The sequence below is a fragment of the Propithecus coquereli genome, unplaced genomic scaffold (assembly GCF_000956105.1).
Source record: "Propithecus coquereli isolate 6110/MARCELLA unplaced genomic scaffold, Pcoq_1.0 Scaffold34, whole genome shotgun sequence".
In the NCBI taxonomy this organism is placed as follows: Eukaryota; Metazoa; Chordata; class Mammalia; order Primates; family Indriidae; genus Propithecus; species Propithecus coquereli.
Window position 1 is genome coordinate 11,510,683 of NW_012149063.1, and position 18,930 is coordinate 11,529,612.

General features: G+C 38.2%; 1 protein-coding gene across 1 annotated transcript in view; it reads right to left on the reverse strand.

The window, feature by feature from the left end:
• Nucleotides 1-18,930, reverse strand: part of CCDC141 (coiled-coil domain containing 141) — a 164,172-nt gene that overhangs the window by 97,639 nt on the left and 47,603 nt on the right. Inside the window, exons 4-5 of the mRNA XM_012650763.1 lie at nt 16,936-17,044; nt 11,136-11,389 (exon numbers count right to left, since the gene is read on the reverse strand). Coding sequence (XP_012506217.1) covers nt 11,136-11,389; nt 16,936-17,044 — 363 coding nt within the window. The remainder of the gene's footprint in view (nt 1-11,135; nt 11,390-16,935; nt 17,045-18,930) is intronic.

Here is an 18,930-nt window from a genome sequence, read left to right on the forward strand (position 1 = left end):
CCCGCCTCGGCCTCCCAGAGTGCTAGGATTACAGGCGTGAGCCACCGCGCCCGGCCCCACTGATTCTTAAGAGACTGCTACAAGCTAGACAGTTTGCTAGTTGACTTGGAGGCCACATCTCTATGTTACAATTTTATAGTAGGTATGTATGATATCATCATTGCCGAGATGAGGTAACTGAGTTTTTGAGAGGTTAAGCAGCTGATCCAGGGCTGTGTAGTGAGTCGCAGAGACAGGATTTGTCCACAAGTCTACAAGATCTCAAAGTCCATGCTCTTTCCCCTATTCCCTGCTACCCCTCTTGAATAACCTAAAGTCTCACAGTCATCAGGGGAATGACTTCAAGCCTGAAAAAAGAATACTGGCAGCCCATTCACAATAATGGGCCATATCCCAAGCCTGATACTATGTTTTTCTCTAGCCAGGTTGTCTTGCCTGCAACAGCCTCAAGATGGCCAAGGAGAAAGCTAGGTTAGATTTGAAATTTCCCACAATAAATGCACATACGCCACATACATATGTCAGAGTGAGAGGATCAGCTAGAATCAGACACCCCAGGACCATTATAGACCTGCTATCACAAAGCTGACTATGAGATCAAAAGGTCTGCACCAACTTTTAGCATTTTCTAGCATAGAATAGGCAGTAATATAGGGGGTGGAACAATTTCCCCAGCTCTCTGCTAATTGGAAATCTATGTTAACCAGCATCTTAGCCCATTGTAGGTGCAAAGAAAAGAATATTGGTGACTCCATAGCAGTTTTCATGTGAAGTACACCTCATTTTTTCAGAATATTTGGTGATCTATGCATAATATACACATTATCTAGCCAGTCCCCATATTTAAAGCATTATGCCGATGTATTTACAATTACTTGAAGACAGTCTGTTTTTCTGGTATCCCAATTAGAGCTGGAGGATATGCACAATGTGCACATTAGAACACACAGAGAGTATTTTATCAAGAGCTATAAAATTTATTCATTAATTTATTTTATTTTATAAAACAAAATAATTTTTCACAAAAATGCAGTCAGCCCTATAAAAACTCAGCTAGAGGAATGATGTGAGGGTTTCCTCAAAGTAAAGTGGATCATGAATATAACTAACTTTCAGAGATACTTATTTATTAAGTAGTGGGAGTGAGTTTTACTTATTCTTAGCTAAAGTGGGAGGGACCTAGAAATTTCAAGAATGCTTTAATGGAGACAGTTAATATAGAATCTAAGTGGATGAAAAATGGGTACAAACAGGTGTTCACTAATCTCTAAAAACAGGTGAGAAGCTTGAACCCCTCAGATAATCCTATTAAACTTCACGAGTCAAGATTTGTCCTCTAACACATGCCAGCAGTGATGAAAATCAGGAAAGAGTGAGTTGTTTTGATTTTTAAACAGTATCTACTGACCTCATCCCTAGATTTGGCAAGTACTATCTCAACTCCCAAAGGATACTATTCCTGTAAGGCAGTACTATTCCCTTTAAGAGAATGTAGTTAGAGAACAATAGTAATGTTCAATATATGCTGCTCACATACCTGCCTGCTAAAGCATGCTGTCTTTCTACAGCTACACATTCTTACTACCAGATGCACCCTGAAAAGAAACATAAAAACAAGTTGGCACAAAACTCAGAAGTAAGTAGATCATCATGAGTGTCTTATATCTCATTATGAGGTATTCACACACATGAGCAGCCTCTTAGACCACATTTGCCATGTGTGCTGTGGGGTGTACACAAAATAGGCTCTGAGTCCTTCTGATGCTAAAATAAGACACCCTAAATAACCAAGAGCATGTCAACCATAATGTTCTGCCACCCAGTAAATCAGTCATTGTGTCCTTCGAGTAGCCACCGCAGACAGCTGCACAGATATTCCAAGTGCACTTTTTATAAGCTTTTAAATTATATCAGCTGCTGTCCAAAAGCCTGAGTGATAAGTACAGTGAATGATGCATCAAGACATTTCTGTAGAATGTGGTCCCTACAAAAGTATGAAGACATGAGCCATGGATTGAGGGGATGAGGAAAGAAGGAAGAACAAAAAGCATTCCAGGTATGCACTGGAAATTGGTTCTGGGCAACAAGATGGATTAAAGGGGAAAATTAGAAGACTTTTGATCTCTCTTTCCAGTTTCTACCTTTCAGCCTGACTGAAGCAATGTGTTCATGGTCATACCATGGATTTGGCATGACACGCTAGGTACTCAGTGCCCAGAGGAGGTAGAACTAATGAACAGAAGGAGTGAAATAGATTTTTTTGCTGGGGGGGTGGGGGGGGTGGCTGAAAGTAGCACCTTTCATAGACTGACAAATTAGAGAGAAAGGAAAGTCAGCAAAGAAGGAGTAATCAGGGATGTTCAGTGAACACCAAGAGCTGTCTTGAAATTAAAAAGGAATGACAGGAGAACTTACACCAAAAATGGTGCAGACCTGCTCTGTTCAATATGGTAGCCACTCACCACACATGCCTGTCTAGTACTAGGAATGTGACTAGGGTCACAAACTGAGACATGCTCTATGTGTAAAATACACAGCAGATTTCACTGACTTAGCATAAAAATAATGAAAATATCTCATTAAGAATGTTAGTATTGATTACCTATTAAAATAATATTTAAGATGTGTTGGGTTAAATAAAAAATATTGTTGCTTTTCACTTTTATGTGGCTTTTTACTTTTTAAATATTTCTTTTTTACTTTTTTAATGTGGCTACTAGAAAATTCAAAATCACATATGTGAGTTGCGTTATGTTATTACTGGGTGGTTCTGCAATTCAAGGGTATTCAGAGTATCTTTATTTGTTAAATGTAGATTTCAGGGTTGAGTTTTAACTAAGGGCATTTTAAAATAGTGGAGTCAGGAGACCAGTGGAATGAGATGTACCAGTTAGGAAGTATTTATGGGCCACTGAATAGGGGCGTGAGGAAATGGAACTAATGACACTTTGAAGAATTGCATTGGCTTAATTTATTGGCCAAGTAAATGACGATGGCTTTGGGGAAAACAGAGGTAACAAAGGGGCTTCTCCCCACCTTTTTTTCCTTTTTAATCAGATGAGACTTACACATTCCTTGGCAGACATAGGGAACTGAAGATGCAGGGAGGAGAGCTGGTACAGGAATGTACCAGAAAATGGGAAGGTTGGAAGACAGAACTATTGAAGATATTTAGTCTCAGACAAGGAAAAACTAGTTTTTGCTTGTTGGATATCCCATCCCCACCTTGAACCCCTACTGGTAGGTAAGCAGGAAGGTAATAAGAGAAGTGAACCAGCCTTCACAGAGAGGTATCAGGAACGACTCTAGGTGGGTTACGACGTTACCTCAACTGATCTTTACACACTTCCGACGATGGAGATATTTGTTTTTTCAACAGAGGAGGAAACTGAGACCCAGACAGGCAAGGTAACTTGCCTAAGTTCACACAACCAATGAGTGCAGGGCCAGAAATGCCGCCATCAAAATTTATGCTTTTCTATCCAGTATTTTTATTTCTCCATCATAGCCATCTGCAGAAACAAAGGATTCTGGAGAAGAGAAGTGGCTCTTATTAGGCTATGATTATGAAAGTTCTTTAAACTTAAGCTCATTATCCAAAGTGAGGTATCACAAGATCGGAAGAACGGGCTCCACTTGTACTCGCCATCAAATTGGTACTAACTGATGAACACTAGGGTGCTCACATGGCAGTAATACACTCCAGGGATTAGGGGGATGGGGGGGTAAACCCACAACTAAAGGACACGGGGAGCATTGTAGAGGGGAAGGGCATGCCTCTAACCCTCGTTTGGGTGAGGCAAAGACATAAAATGTAACCATAATGTTTGTACCCTCATAATACCCTGAAATTAGAAAAAAAAAATGAAGATCAAAACGTAGGGCTGTGGTTATAGAACCTAATCCTAACATGGAAATAGGTCCTGTGTACAATCACACAGTGGATGAGACAATGGAAATATTGCATTAGAGAGGAGAACGGATGTGTGGGAGGGGCCCGAGAGGAGGAGGCCAGCTGTGGGCAGAGGTGACAATAAGCACAGACTGAAAATTCCTGTTCCCAAACAGTATGTGACAAAGACAGGACTGAGAGATGAGGAACACAAGCAGTAGAAAATGTTCTGTGATGGTCAAGGATAAATAAGTCAGGTAGCAGGAAGGTGAACTGCTGCCCCAGCCCAAAGCCATGCATCAGAATGCCATAAACCACTGCAGTTTCTTTTTCTACAATTTGTTCTACAATCTGAGATTGGATCTTGTTTTTTCATCTTTATTTAAAGACATGCTGTAGAAGGCAAGCTAGCAATAAGCAATTCAAACCATCTTAACAGAAATGCTTAAGGGTAGATGAAAATCGCAACAAATGACTTTCATTTTCTTTCCCATGTGCACAATAGCTCTTGCTGAACAACCAGTTACTATTAGAGACAAAAAAATGATAAAGGAGGAAAAAAGACTTCAGTTATTTATCTTCTTTAACCCAAGACTTTTTGACAGACTCTCTTCCAATTACTGAAACACACACATACACAGAAATGTTTTCAGTTATAGTTGATGGCCACAGGTGACAGTTCTATTGTCTACTTTGATATTGAAGGCATGCTTCCACAAGGTTTTTGTTTTTGTTTTCTTTTATACGTAGGGAAACCAGTTGTCTTTATTTTGTGTCAGGCAATCTAGTCAAATGTGCTCTGTACTTAACTAAGCAATAACCAGACTTCGAATATCCATTGGATCCATTAGGTGATAATGTATATCAGAAAAGACTTTAAAGCCATGTTGCTGATGTTTGTATTAATACCTGAGGACTTGAGTAGGGGAAGAAAGAATAATTACTACTAAACACATGGATTGAGTTTCTATTTTGAGATGTGTTCTGGAGCTGATCTAGTTATTGACCTGTTATTATTTGGACTTAGTCTCAGAGATTCTAGGAAGACAATGTTCACAATTTTCTTTTGTATTATTTGGGAGCCCTTTGTGAATTACTGGAGTCAACTGGAAGGTGTTAGTGTCTCCTCCAGAAATTTTTGAATCCCAGGATTCTCTGTTGGGGGGAAGTAGGAAAGCTAATATATATTGTCATGAGGCAAAATTTGTTACTTTATAAACAGCTTCACATATAATCTTTCTCCCTGTCTAGTATTATAATTTTATGCGTTTAATTTTTGTGACTTATGTTAACATACACTTTCTCTTCTCACATCTACATTTCAAGAAAAATAGTATAAGGACTTCCATTTCCAACATTGTTGTCAACTCTCATTTGTGTTTAGGTAGACTCTTTACTTCCAACTACTTAATGGCGGAAAGTTGTATAGTCTAATGGATAAAATCAGTACAGTGGAAGTCTCTGGACCTAAATTTTAGTTTCAGCATTACCTCTGACTCATTGGGGGGAATTCCCCCAGCAGTGGGAGGAAGTCTTTTTTTCAAGAAAGGAAACAGAGCTCCGCCCAGTGTCTTGGCAATGTGCAGCCCTGATTGTTGAACAAAATAAATCTGAAACTATCATATTGACAGGATAAATGGCTGCTAAATTTTAAAGGATGTTTAAATTCTTTTAAAGTAAGCCATTTATTTCGCTTGCTTATGAGTCTCCCTATAAAAATGCAATACAATTAATTGGGCCTTTTGGCTAGTCTTTGAGGACCATGAGAATGAGGGAATAGTAGAGAATGAGTCCCACTCCTGGCCAGCCTGGGATGGTAGCAGTGCTGAGGAGAAAAGGAAATCCAACAATCTCCAGCACCAGGGGCAGGGAAGAAGAAAAAGAGCTCAGAGAGGTGGAAAGAGATTCACAGGCAGCCCCAGGACTTAGCACATACCTCAGGCGGCAACAGCTAATTTGTCACACAATGGGTGTGAGTGTTGGGAGCAATGTAGACCCTTCTCAGGGAGCAAGTGTGTACACACATGTGCGCACACACACACGCAATCGCTTTTGAGAATGCATTTGATCACAGAATGTATCCCACATCCCTCTTACCAACTGATTTGGGGGCTTAAGTAAAGCCCCCAAAGCACTGGTAAACCATCAGTTCAATTGAACAGTATACAGAAGTGTCAAACCAAATTCAATGAAAATGTGATCAACTATAACAAGTATAAATGAGCTAAAGAAATAGTTAAAGGATAGAGGAGGGGAAAATTGATTTTTAACTTGATCTTGCAGATAAAGCTGACTTTTTGAGTAAACGAAGCTGGATACCAAGCCATGAAATGACATTTATTCCTCCTCACATTTTAGAAAGCTAAGATTATTTAGTGGTTTAGAGAATTGGTGTGGGATCAAGCCAATATGTAAGATTTTGTATGCCACTGATTATTCAGTAAAGCTTAGAAAGTGACCACCAAAATATGTAGTGATATGGTGAACATTTATTTGAACATTATTGGAGCCAAGCTGTGCTCTAAGCATTTTAAAATATATAATCTTGTTTATTTTGATAACAAATGTATAGGCAGATACTATTATTATCCTCATTTTACAAAAAGGGAAACTGAGGCACCAAGGCTAAGTAACTGCCCCAAAGTCACACGGCTAATAAATTGATACCCATGCCACCTGCACCAGAGTCCCTGTTACTATCATTGGCCTATAATGCCATTGAAAGCAATAGTGATCAGCATGCATTCCAATTAGGAGAGGTCTCTATTACTTTCAAAATCACATGCTTCTTCTACAAACACTGTAAAACACTTTGCATTTACTGCTGGCATGCCTTAAAGAGAATCCTAGAGAGAGCCTAGAGCCTGTGTGCTAAAATGAAATTCTGTGATAAATTTTAATCTACGAGTGGGTAGATGTCATTTATTTTTGTTACTGGACCAAACTATTGGATACCAGTATCACCACGATAATTCACCCCTTATTTTGGTCTTATACTAGCCAATATTTGAAAGCCACATTCAAAGAAAGATTTTTTTTCTAAACCCTTACCACTTTGTATGTTATCTCATATTAATTTAAGTGGATCAAACATCCAAGCTCTAAATCCTAGTTAGAAGGTGGCATTATATACAAAAAATACACATGAATGTGTCTGTTTACACACACCAAGTTTTATAGATGACTACCAGGCACGAGACTGGTGCCCAGAGCTATGCTTATATATGTCATCTCTGATATAATTTTAATTGTCTATTGACAAGGAATATACTGCATTATTATGATATACACTGTACTCAAATTATAAAACCACAAAACCTTCCAAATGTGAATTCTATTATCTTCCTCTCCCCCACAAAGATGTGTATCTTATAAGTATATGTGATCTGGGTAGTAAAAAGACATTGTCTGCCCTCATGTCTTAACTCTCCTAGGCATTCTTGACACTGTCTTGTATAAAGAAACCATGAATAACTTAGTTTTAATATATTTGTTTGTCTCATTTATGCCTGACTGGAGCAATTGAGAAAAATTACATTCATAAATCTTCTTGCCAAGATAATTAATTATGCACGAAATACTCCAAGCTGCTTCTGATTTTCATTAATGAAGCAGATTATCTGCAAAATAAGATGCTGCTAGAGCTAAAAAGAGAGGTCAGCTGCTCGCCTTTAAATGTAAAACGAGTGCACATTTTTACATCTGAAAAACAATGATAAAGAAAGAACATGCTATGATTATGTTTACGAGACTATCACATCCCAATTGAGATAGAAAAGTATGTGGTTTTTATTTATTCTTTTTCTGCATTTGATGGGAATCTTAAGTCGCCATCACACTGGTCACTTGATTTCCTTTCCAAAGGAGAATTAGCTGAACTATTATAGTTCAAAAGCATCAGGCCATAAGCACTTAGAAAGAGAGAAGCACTAAATGTACCTTTTAAGTGGCCCTTATGAGAGAAGACACATCAGATATTCAGACATCCACATTATTATTCATCAGTAATCTTTATTCTAATTCTCCACTTAATTTCCCTTTTTCTTAAGTGGTTAACGTGATTGACAAAGCTGATATTTTATTAAGTAAAGTTTGGCAGCTCCTATGTTCCCTTAAAATAAGTACAGAACTGACAAAAAATCTTTGCCCTCCAATAGAATGTCATTCTACAATGTTCTAGGATTGTCAGGTAGATCATCCAGTTATATGATCATCATAAAACCCAAATTACTGAGTCACACTCAGTGTGATGTCCCTTCTTCACCATCGTAGCATCAACAAAACTTTAGAATAGAACATTCAGAAAAACTTAAGAACTCAGGTAAGATAATTTATGTTTATACCTAACCTGGATTTTAAAATATTTCCTTGTTCACATAATTATCAATACAGTAAGCATTAATTATTGTTTATAATATTGAGAAATAGAAAAGATTCCACTTCCTCATGGAGATACTGTTTAAATTGTGGTATATTCAATTAGCAGAATACTATATTATACCCATTAATTACTTATTCTCCTTTTGACACAAGAATATGTCTATGATTTGTTCAATTTAATAAATACCAGGTTATAATACAGGAAATACAGGTGAATTCCATTAGTTTTTGTTTGTTTGTTTAGTTTTTTCTTTAGTAAATGTGGGTGTGTCTGTGTCTCATGCTTGTATAAGTCTAGAAGGTGGCAGTACGCCAGAATGCTAATACCAATCATCTGCATGGATGGTGGTCTCTACATTTCTAAAAAATGAGCATTATAAAGTCACAAGCAGGAAAAATACTACTTTTTGTTTTAAACTGTTAACTCAGTGCCCATTGAACAAGGATGGCTGGTAAGATTATAAAAGTGACTTTTATTTGATCATGCCCTGCGAACTCAATATAAATAATGAAATTGGCTTTCAATCCAAGACCAGGTTTTACTTGAGCATGATGGTGGAGGGTCTAGGAGTGGGAGAGTGTAATATGATTAGCCTTCACTGTCCTTTTCAGACATGATGATAACAATTGCTAATACAAAGATAGCAAGTTACTCTGTTCCAAGCACTTGACATAAAATAACTCATTTGATCATTAACACTTTGAGGTAGATACTATTAGTATCCACATTTTTATAGAAAACTGAATCTCAGGAAGGTTAAATAATTTCTCAATTACTCAGCCGGTAAGTGGTAGAGCAAGGATTTGAACCTAGCCAACAGCCTGGTCCCAAGATCTGCACCCTTACAAGCATGAAGAGACAACAGTTACCTGTATTAATTATTCTGGCCACTGTCACTGCTGCAAGCAAGAGAAAACGTAACATGGGTGTTTTAAGATCAAGAACCTAAATTTTATATTTAAGGAAATGACTATCTTACTTATTGACTGATTATATTTAAAATAATATTTATTCTCCTTATTATAATTAAATTAAGTTTGGATCAACGACTGCTAGGGATGGAGTCTAAATGAAAGCCTAATTCTCTTAACCACACATGTGCATCTTAAAGCCTTACTATGCCTATGACAGCCTCTTAAAACTAAATAGCATTAAGAGACCTCAGCAGCATAAAACAGTAATGCTAAACCCAGGGGAAAGAATCTGGGTTGGATGAGAAAGAATTCACAAATTGTGAGAATTTACCAAAGAGAGGGAAGGTAAAGAAACTAACATCTATTAAGCATCTTGTAAAATGCTAGGCATTGTGTCTACATATTTTACACATATTTCATTTAATCCTTGGAATAACTCTGTGAGTTAAGTATTCTTTCCAATTTAAAGATGAAGCCCATCAATACAACAATGAGATACTGCTATCCACCTATTAAAGTGGCCCAAATCCAGAACACTGACAACACCAAATGCTAGCAAAGATGTGGAGCAACAGGAAATCTCATTCTTTGCTGGTGGGAATATGAAATGGTACAGCCACTTCCAAAGACAGTTTAGCAGTTTCTTTACAAAACTAAACATATTCTTACCATGTAATCCAGCAATCCTGTTCCTTAGTATTTGTCCAAATGAATTGAAAACTTATGTCTACACAAAAAGCTGCACATGGATGTTTATAACTGCTTTATTCATAATTGTCAAAATTTGGAAGCAACCAAGATGTCTTTCAGTAGGTGAATGCATGAATAACCTGTGGTACATCCAGACAATGGAATATTATTCAGCATTAAACAGAAATGAGCCATCAAGCCATGAAACAACATGGAGGAAACTTAAATGCATATTACTAAGTGAAAAATGCCAATCTGAAAAGGCTACCTACTGCATGATTCTAACTATATGACAGTTTGGAAGAGTCAAAACTACGGAGACAGTGAAAAGTTCAGTGGTTGCCAGGGGTTGGGGGAGGGAGCAATGAATACACAGAGCACAGATGGCTTTTAGGGCAGTGAAAACAGTCTGTATGATTCTATAATGATGGACACATGTTATTACACATTTATCCAAACCCACAGAGGTATAACACCAGGAGACTGCTCTCTGTATCATCTCTCCCTAAATATTTCTTCCACTTAATCTATATACATTTGAGCATGGGACTGTGGCAATCAGAAATGTTGCAATAAATATCCCATCTATTTGAGGTTGGGGTTTGTAAACAGAGTTCTGTCTGCTCTTACCCACAAGTGACCAGAATGGAAGGAATGCATGGCCAGCATACTAACAACTGATCGGAGCCCTGGTTGCTTTCTGAGTAATGAGTTCCAATGAGCCTGCAAACCCATCAACCCCCAAAGCCCTCTGACCACTCAGCGGTCAGCCATAGGCTAAGGTCATATTTCTTCATTGGCACTAGATCGCTCTTCTAAGAACATTATCTCTATTTGGGGCTGACGGGCTGTTTTTTTTTTTTTACTAAAGTTAGTAACAATCTAGTAAAATTCAGCACCATAATGCCTATTCAACTTCCAAGAAAACTGCAATTAACATTGCAGAACTTTAAAGAAACGTGCCTAAAAGTAGTAAACTGGAAGGAAATGAGAATCCAACAATAGAGCATAGTCATTTTCAAAACTACCCATGGGTGTTCTCTCATTTATAAAATCAATATTATAATAAAGGAAAATAAAAATCTTTTTTAATATTGCTTGCTTGGGAAAACAACATGGTAGTTTAGATGAAAGGCTTTTGGAGCCAAGACCAAAGGATTTGACCATGAAGTCTGAGAAACTGTGCCATGGCATGGCTAATCTACATAGTCACCAGTGAGCTGAGACCAGGGTATCACCCAATGCCCCTTCGGGTTACCTGGTTTTCTTGTTGGTCCCACTGACATATCTGCAGAACCTGACCCAATTCTTGCCACTGTTGCTTAAGGTACTTGTCTAGTTGCCTTCTCCTGTCCTGCAGAAGTTCAAGAAGACTGTCGATCTTCAGACAGCTGCTGTGAGCTCCCTGAATCAACTCGGGATTGACATTCGGTCCATCACACTTGAATTTTTCTATGAAGTCCGTGAGCTGTTGACTTTTGTTTAAGAGGGCTAGAGAGCGTTCTAAGAGTTCTAGAAGAAAATTATACAGAAAAAGGAATGATAAGATGAGTAAGCTTTTATACAGTAATACATGGACTCTTAATAATTTAAAGTATATGTAACTTTTATGCTAATAAATAATAAGCTGTACTGCAAGGCATTTAAATGTGTAAACATAAACTGCCTACAATACTTGAAAGAAACAACTAACTGGTCATACACCTTGGCCTAACATTTGCAATAGCACTAACTGGCAAACAAGAGGATGCTGAATTCAGCGATGGCATGATTTAGTATAGGCAGTGGAAAAATCATGGGATTTTGACACTGCTTCAGTCAGTTTTCGGCAGTGGTTAAGTGTTCTACATCCTGAGGTGACTGGACTAAATCTGAAGTTTAAAGTCTAATGCCTATAGTGGCCAAACAAAACTTCAATGAATGTGGTGTGTAGGTGCCCAGATGTTGGGGACCACAGCACAGTAGAAAATGCTTGCTTAGTCTAGCAGGGTCAGCTGTCACTCAGTTCTGGTCAGCTGTTGACATGAGAGAGTATGGGCCCAGGGTTCATGGAGCTTCCAATTGTTTAAAGAGTTTCAAGTAGAGTTTTTTATGTGAAAGCTTTTTATTTTTAAATTTTCTGTAATTCCTATTTCTTTAATTTAAAAAACACCCTAGGATAAACAAAGTATACATATCTGCCAAATGGGCTACCAGTTTGGAGTGAACGGCATCAAAGGTTTGGGTAACATCTTGTAGAACTGGGATTTTAAGCCTGAAAATTGAAGGAGGACCAAGGGAGAGAACACAGATGGGATGGAGTCGGGAGGAGCACAGTGGGCAGCACCACACTTGGGGATCAAGTAGAGAAGCAGCTGGGAACTGCCATTCCCCATCAGCCAGAAACCCAGCAGCTTCCCGCGACACATCCCTCTCCTTCATCCCGCCACCATCAGGACCTGCCGGTTTCATCCTGTCTCCCGCATCTGCCTGCTGCTTCTTTCCTTCCGCACTGTGCAAAGCATCATCTGTCACCTGGATGTGCCCAGCCTTCTCTTAATAGCATCTGCTCTCCAATCCATTCCTCCATTCTTCACACTTTAACCACAGAGATCTTTTCTAAACATACCATGTCTCAGACGCACCCATACACTCACCCCTGAACACACATGGAATACAATGGCTTCCCATTGACTTAAAATTACAGACAGACCCTTTCACATGGATTATCAGGCCTGGCATGGTCTAGTTTCCATCTTCCTTTTAAGATTGTCTCAATCTCTCTACCTTTCATCCCTACCTTCTTTAAATTCCTCACATGTGCTAGACTCCCTCTGCCCCCGACTCTTTCACTATTTCCTCTAACAGGGACACCATTCTCCTCAACCCCCTCCTTCTTTACCTTTAGTCTATGTATACTCCGGGTATCTGCCAACTGTCAGTTTCTCAAAGGACAAACCAGATTGGACCAAATCCTCCTTTTAAGTGTTCTCCCAGAACAATGTTCCTCTCATTCACAGCTCTCATGATGGCTACAACTTTACACTTACATGTGGGGTTATTTGAGCAACATCTGTCTTTGCTGGTAGGCTGCAATGTAATGCAAGGATAGGGACCAGGACTACATCCCAGCACTTCACATGGCAACTGGCACAGGGGAGGTGTTCAATAATTTTTACAGAATTCTGGAGTGAGAGCAAATGTATTAGAATCAGGGGGAGGAATAGGAGAGCCATAGAGGCTAGAGATCAGCAGTCTTTCAGAGCTGTAAGCAGAGAAGCAGCTGAGAAGACTTGAAATTGTGTGATGGAAACCAGAGCCAAGTTACCAGGTTTCGAAGTGGAAAGGTGATGATGTGAAGGCAGTCAGGCAGGACGATCTTTAAGACATTCTTTGTTAGAAGAAAAGAAAATGCTGGGATAGTATCTCAAGAGAATAGCAGGGTTGAATATGCTGGGTTTTTTATTTTTTTATTTTTAAGTTGGGGAAAATTGTGAAGAACGCCAAGAGAGCAAGGACCTTACCAAGCGTTGTGCTACTAAAAATGGACTTAACCAGAGCAAAACCCAAGTCTTGCGATTAGTATCTCAGAGTTCTTTCTACACAGGATGGCACTCTGCTTTAGCATTCCCACTCTCAGCAGTTAGTTACACAGCAATGAGTTAGGGCGAGGTAGTTGGGCAGTTGTCTCTTTCAACTGACATCTTTTTATGAGAGCTGGAAGAGAGAATGAGATAAGTGAATAGACTGTAAAGAGACGTTGTGAGATGAAAAGGAAATAATTTGAAGTTTCTGCCACATTCTGGATCTGTCCAGTAGAATATCAGACAGTAGCATTTTGTTTCTTTGCATTGTTGGGAGCCAATAATGCAAAGAAACAAACAACAAAAACAACCATGGACTTGAACCAGGAGAGAAATGGGAGAATTTAAATAGGATCAAAAAGTCAGGGAGAACATCATAATTAGAGTAAATTCCTTGAAAAAAAGAAATGGGAGCAAACATGAACAAGATGGGGGTGGGGAGGAGAGTGCAGAAGAAGACCTATCTATCTAGAATAAGTTCTTACGGGAATGTAAAAGAAACAACTGGAGAAATGAGGTAACAGCAGCCTAGAGGGGCCCTTGCCCATCAGGCAGAAGAGCGGTGATTTATACAGCCTTAAAGTAGTAATAAGTATGACTGATTCTCCTTTTATATGTGTACAGACAGAGTGTGTTTCTTTTTTCCCTTGCATTGAAGAACTTACAATATTATGAACATTCCTTCTGTGATGTAGCTTCTTAGGTCTTAAGTTTATTTGAAGAAGGCCATTGGAAAACTGGAGGGTGAAATTGTGATTGTTCAGGGATTAGAGTACATTTTCTTCTCCTATTGTTCCTGTAGCACCTTTATTGCTCACTTTTGCATTATTCTAGCATGCCTTACATACAAAGAACACTCAATAAACATACTTTGAGTTGGACACTATTCTAAGCTTTGGAGATCCAGGGTCTCACAATCTGGGGATGGAAATAAATAAGAAAATTGATTATTACTAGACAGTGAGTGGTGTGGTATAACAGAGGTACCCACAGGAAAGACAGAAGGAAATCACCAACAAGGATGTACATGCCCTACTAAATTGCAGGCTTCTCGAGGACAAGGGCCACATACTTCCTCGACATATACCTCTGGGGTTCTCAACAGGTATGGGTTCAGAAAATGTTTAATTGTGTCTTGTTGAAGTAAGGGCAAGTAGGCTGGTAAGTAGTCTGGAAATCGGGTTTGTTGGAAAAGACTTTAACTAGGCACGGTTAAGCCAAAGGAGAAAAAACAAGAGGATATGTTAGTCTTCAACTATTTCAAAGATTTTCATGTGGAGGAGGGAAGCAACTTATTCTGAAACATTACAGAGGGCAGAAGCCTCAACCCATTCACCCCGTCCTGACTTCTGCAGTGTTACAGAATTTAAGCTTCTTATGTGCAACATAGCCTTAGCATTGCTGAATAAGGAAAAAGCTTAGGTGAAGCTAATTGAAATAAAGTGGCTATTAGGGGTGAGTTTGATTACAGTTTTTCCAGCTTTTGTCATCCAAACAATCACCTTTTGTCCTCCTCAACTGATCAATATCTCAGAAACCTATTAGAACTGCTAGTTGCACTTATATTTTATTTCCTTAAATATAAAGATAGCAGATAAGAAGTCGTTAACTAAAAATCAGAGTTTCAAACTTGAGTATACATTTCAAATCAGCTAATCTGAATCATATCACACTGGGTTAGTTGATTAATAAATTTCATCAACTCCCATTTTTCTGTTTCATGAAACATTTTATGAAACACCATTGAGCATTTGAACTGGGAGCCAGATATCCTGACCAGAGAGGCCTCGGCAATCCCTGTGCTTCAAGTATCGCATAGAGGGGCACAAAAGTGTCATGATAAACATGCCATCAGGAAAGAAGACTATTTTGTCATCACAAAAATAACTATGTTTCCTGTCTTCAGCTAGCATTCTTATCCATCTCTTCCAACTAAGAGGAGGCCCAATGGACTCTCGAAGGCTATACCCCTGAAAAGCAAGACATTGGTTTTGCTATCAGCTGGGTGCCAGGGATGTGCAGCCTAAAGCCTCCAAACAAAGTAGCATGCGCCCCATGTAAACTGGTCCACTGCGTTGCAGATACTTAGTGACTCTGAAGGAGCCAATATCAGCAGCAACAACCACAAAACAGCATTAAGGCTACTTCCCCTGCCAGCTCCATCCCCAGATATTTATGGAAAAGTCCCTACCTCCACAATCTCTCAATCCCCCAGGAAAATGCTTTCATTGGATTGCCTCAATAATGAACCTCTTTAACAAAAACATCAGTCACTGTCAGGTTTCTGGAGGTAAAACTGCTGTGTGATGATCATGGTGGGTGGAGGATTGAATTGAGACCACAGAACCCACCTGCTACCTGGACTCCATTCGCCTTCCAGTCTCCTAGGAGGACTTTCATGTGATTCTGCTCATCCCCTTTGGACCCAGCTAGATCACTGCTGCTGCATAAAAATGTGCAGCTGCTGCTTTAAGGCACAATATTTTGGTGCTGTTTCTAATCCTTTTTAGTGACAAGTCCTACAGACCAATAATCAGTTAAAATTACACATATGTATTTGGTAGCATCTCATAAAAATTTATACAGGAAAGACTGAGTCCTTTAATCTTTGAGTTTTGGAAAAGTTCTGATAAGTAATTAGTCATAATGATCTATTATCTAGGGTCCTTTGAAGAGTGATATACACAAAAAATTTATCTGTGTCTTTAAAAACACTTCTGCCCTATCCAGCATGACAGGCTTGCAGAGCTAGAAGTCAAATTAGAACTGTGATGAATTCAGAAAGTCATTCCACTCAGACCCAGTTCTATTTGGCAGTAAAATTAGAAAACACATTAGGAAGAAAAGAAGTGATTGTTCCTGTGTATTTATCAAACTTACTCCTAAAGTAAAAGATGACAGGTCACTGCTACTCTTCCACAAATGCCTTTCCTGCTCCAGTTCTGGCCCGCCCCAAATTCTAGTAGAAAGGTCTGGCATACAAAATGTTGGTTAACAATTAGATTATCTTTATAGTTGTTCAGAGGGCGTTGAAAACCTTTTTTGTATAGTGTTTTATTAGATTTTTATCTTGGAAAATCTCACAATTTCTTTTTTATTTAACGGATGACCTTCAGTCATCGATTCTTAAAAGGAATATTCACTGAATTCAACCAAGAAATATTTCTTGAGTCTCCGCGATGTGCCGGGCACCTTGCTAGATGCTGAGGATAAAAGGATGAACAATGAAATGGCTTCTGTCCTCAGGAACTAAAACTAGCAGACTGAATAACTGAATCTCCGGGGGATGCTTCCTCTACCATCCCTTTAGAATCATTTACAAATAGTTCTTTCCTTCAGAAGATGAGCAAAAAAGAAAGCTTTATTTAACCTTTCTTGGAGCAAGTTGAGGGATGCATGAATAAATTAAGAATACACGTTCATACATAAGTATTCTCATATTAACATCTTTGAAAACCTATAAAAGTTTCCATGAGAAATAAACATATTTCTTGCCTTTAGTATGATGTTCATGAAGCTGAAGAAGTGATTTTAAGGACTCAGCACTTTCAAATTCATGAGTATTCTGGAGAAAATCTTCAGCTTGGTCTATTTTAATAGCAAACTACAACAGAAATACAAGGGAAAGATATTTGAAAAAAATTAACATTCCACTTTTTGTTATTTGTAGACTTTTTTTTATAAATTAATGGCCTATGTGTGTGTTAGTGCAGTTGTGTATGTTTGTGTGTGTGTGTGTTTGTGTGATGGTGTGTTTGTGTGTGTATTGGCTTAGGGTATTTCTGTGAGGGTGTGTGTTTGCATGTAGCCGATTTACAAAGTGTCATGGTAAGAACTTGCTCTCCTTTCATACCTTTCTTCCTTTCATACCTGGAAATATGTTTGCTGAAATAAACCAACTTGTTTACTGTGCAGATGTCTGTTAAATTTTTCAAACAAAACTACTGTGTTCTATGTAATAAATATATTCACCTTCAACATTCTAAGGCAGTTAAAGAATAAGCAAAAGGTTTGCTAAGGGAAACCAACAAAGGGATGGCTAACAAGTAACCTATATAATTACAAATAATTCTAATGTAAGAACTCACTTAGAAGGTTGAAATATAGTTATTTTTTTCTCTATGATTGAACTTAGAGGTTAAATATACAAGTTCCAGAATAATACATAGTCTAATCTCAGTTTTTATACAAAGAAAAAAATATATATTAATATATTTGTACATTAAGTGGCCTCAAAAGATACAAACCAAATAGTGACCTTAATAAGAAGAAATGAGATTAAGGATGAGTGAGGGGAGGTAAACTTTTAGTTTTGAGATTATAATTTGTAATTTTGTTTGCATTTTATCAATAATTTTATGCATTATTTATATGAATAAAAATGAGGTCAGCTAGAGCAAGAATGACAAATGGAAAATTTCTCCTCTATTTCAAGGAAAATGCATGGTAATTTGACACCCTAAGTGGTGAGGAATATGACTGGTCTCTCTTTTTGTTTTTCCCTGTGGAGAAAATAGGAGGGAGAGAGAGATGCTTAGAGTGATGTTAAAATTCTCAGGGAAATAATCTTAGAAACAAATTTTAGAAGAGGCTAAAATATATCTGGTTATGTTATCACAGTATGTCTATAGAGGTAGACAAATAGCTGGTTTGTTTTACCACAGAGTCAGTGGTAATTATTATAGTTTACAAGAGCATTTTTTATTTCAAAATATTATAGCGGTACAAATGTTTTTGGTTACATGGATCACTTTTGTAATGCTTGAATCAGGGCTATAAATGTCCATCACCCAAATAGTGTTCATTGTATCCGTTAGGTACATTTTTGCCCATCTCCTCTTCTTCCCTCATCCCTGCTTGATTTCTAGTAAGTTTTACTTCCTTCTGTGCATATGTGTGCTCATCAGTTAGTTCCAATTTAATAGTGAGTACATGTGGTGTTTGTTTTTTAATTATTTAGATACTTCTCTTAGGATAATGGTCTCCAGTTCCATCCAAATTGTTGCAAAAGGCATTAATTCATTCCTTTTTTATGGCTGAGTAGAACTCCTATCAGAGTATGTTAATCAATATGTTCACCTTTAGATTAGGTTTAGAATAAACTAATTAAGGAAAAGTATCGATGTGAAAGACATAGCAGCCTGCCACAGTGCTTGTCCTCTTTTTCAAGTCTTCTCCAAACTGTGATCTTTGAATTTGGTGGTTTTTAATGTTTTTATGAAACTATTGGATTAACATGATCTACTGTATTTTGATTATTACAACAGCCATATAAAATCCAATTGTAAATGGAAGGGAATGGTGAAAGAGAGACTGATGAGCAGGCGGTCATGTTGTAGAAATGCAGAAAAGGCCTCTGCCATCCTCTGAGAACAGCCTGATGGACAACTGCTGTTGTCACTTAGGGGCAGTGCTCCTAAATTTCAGCAGTGTTTGAGAGAATAACCTACCTGACAGTTAAATCTGTGAGCCTGGCATCATTCTGCAATA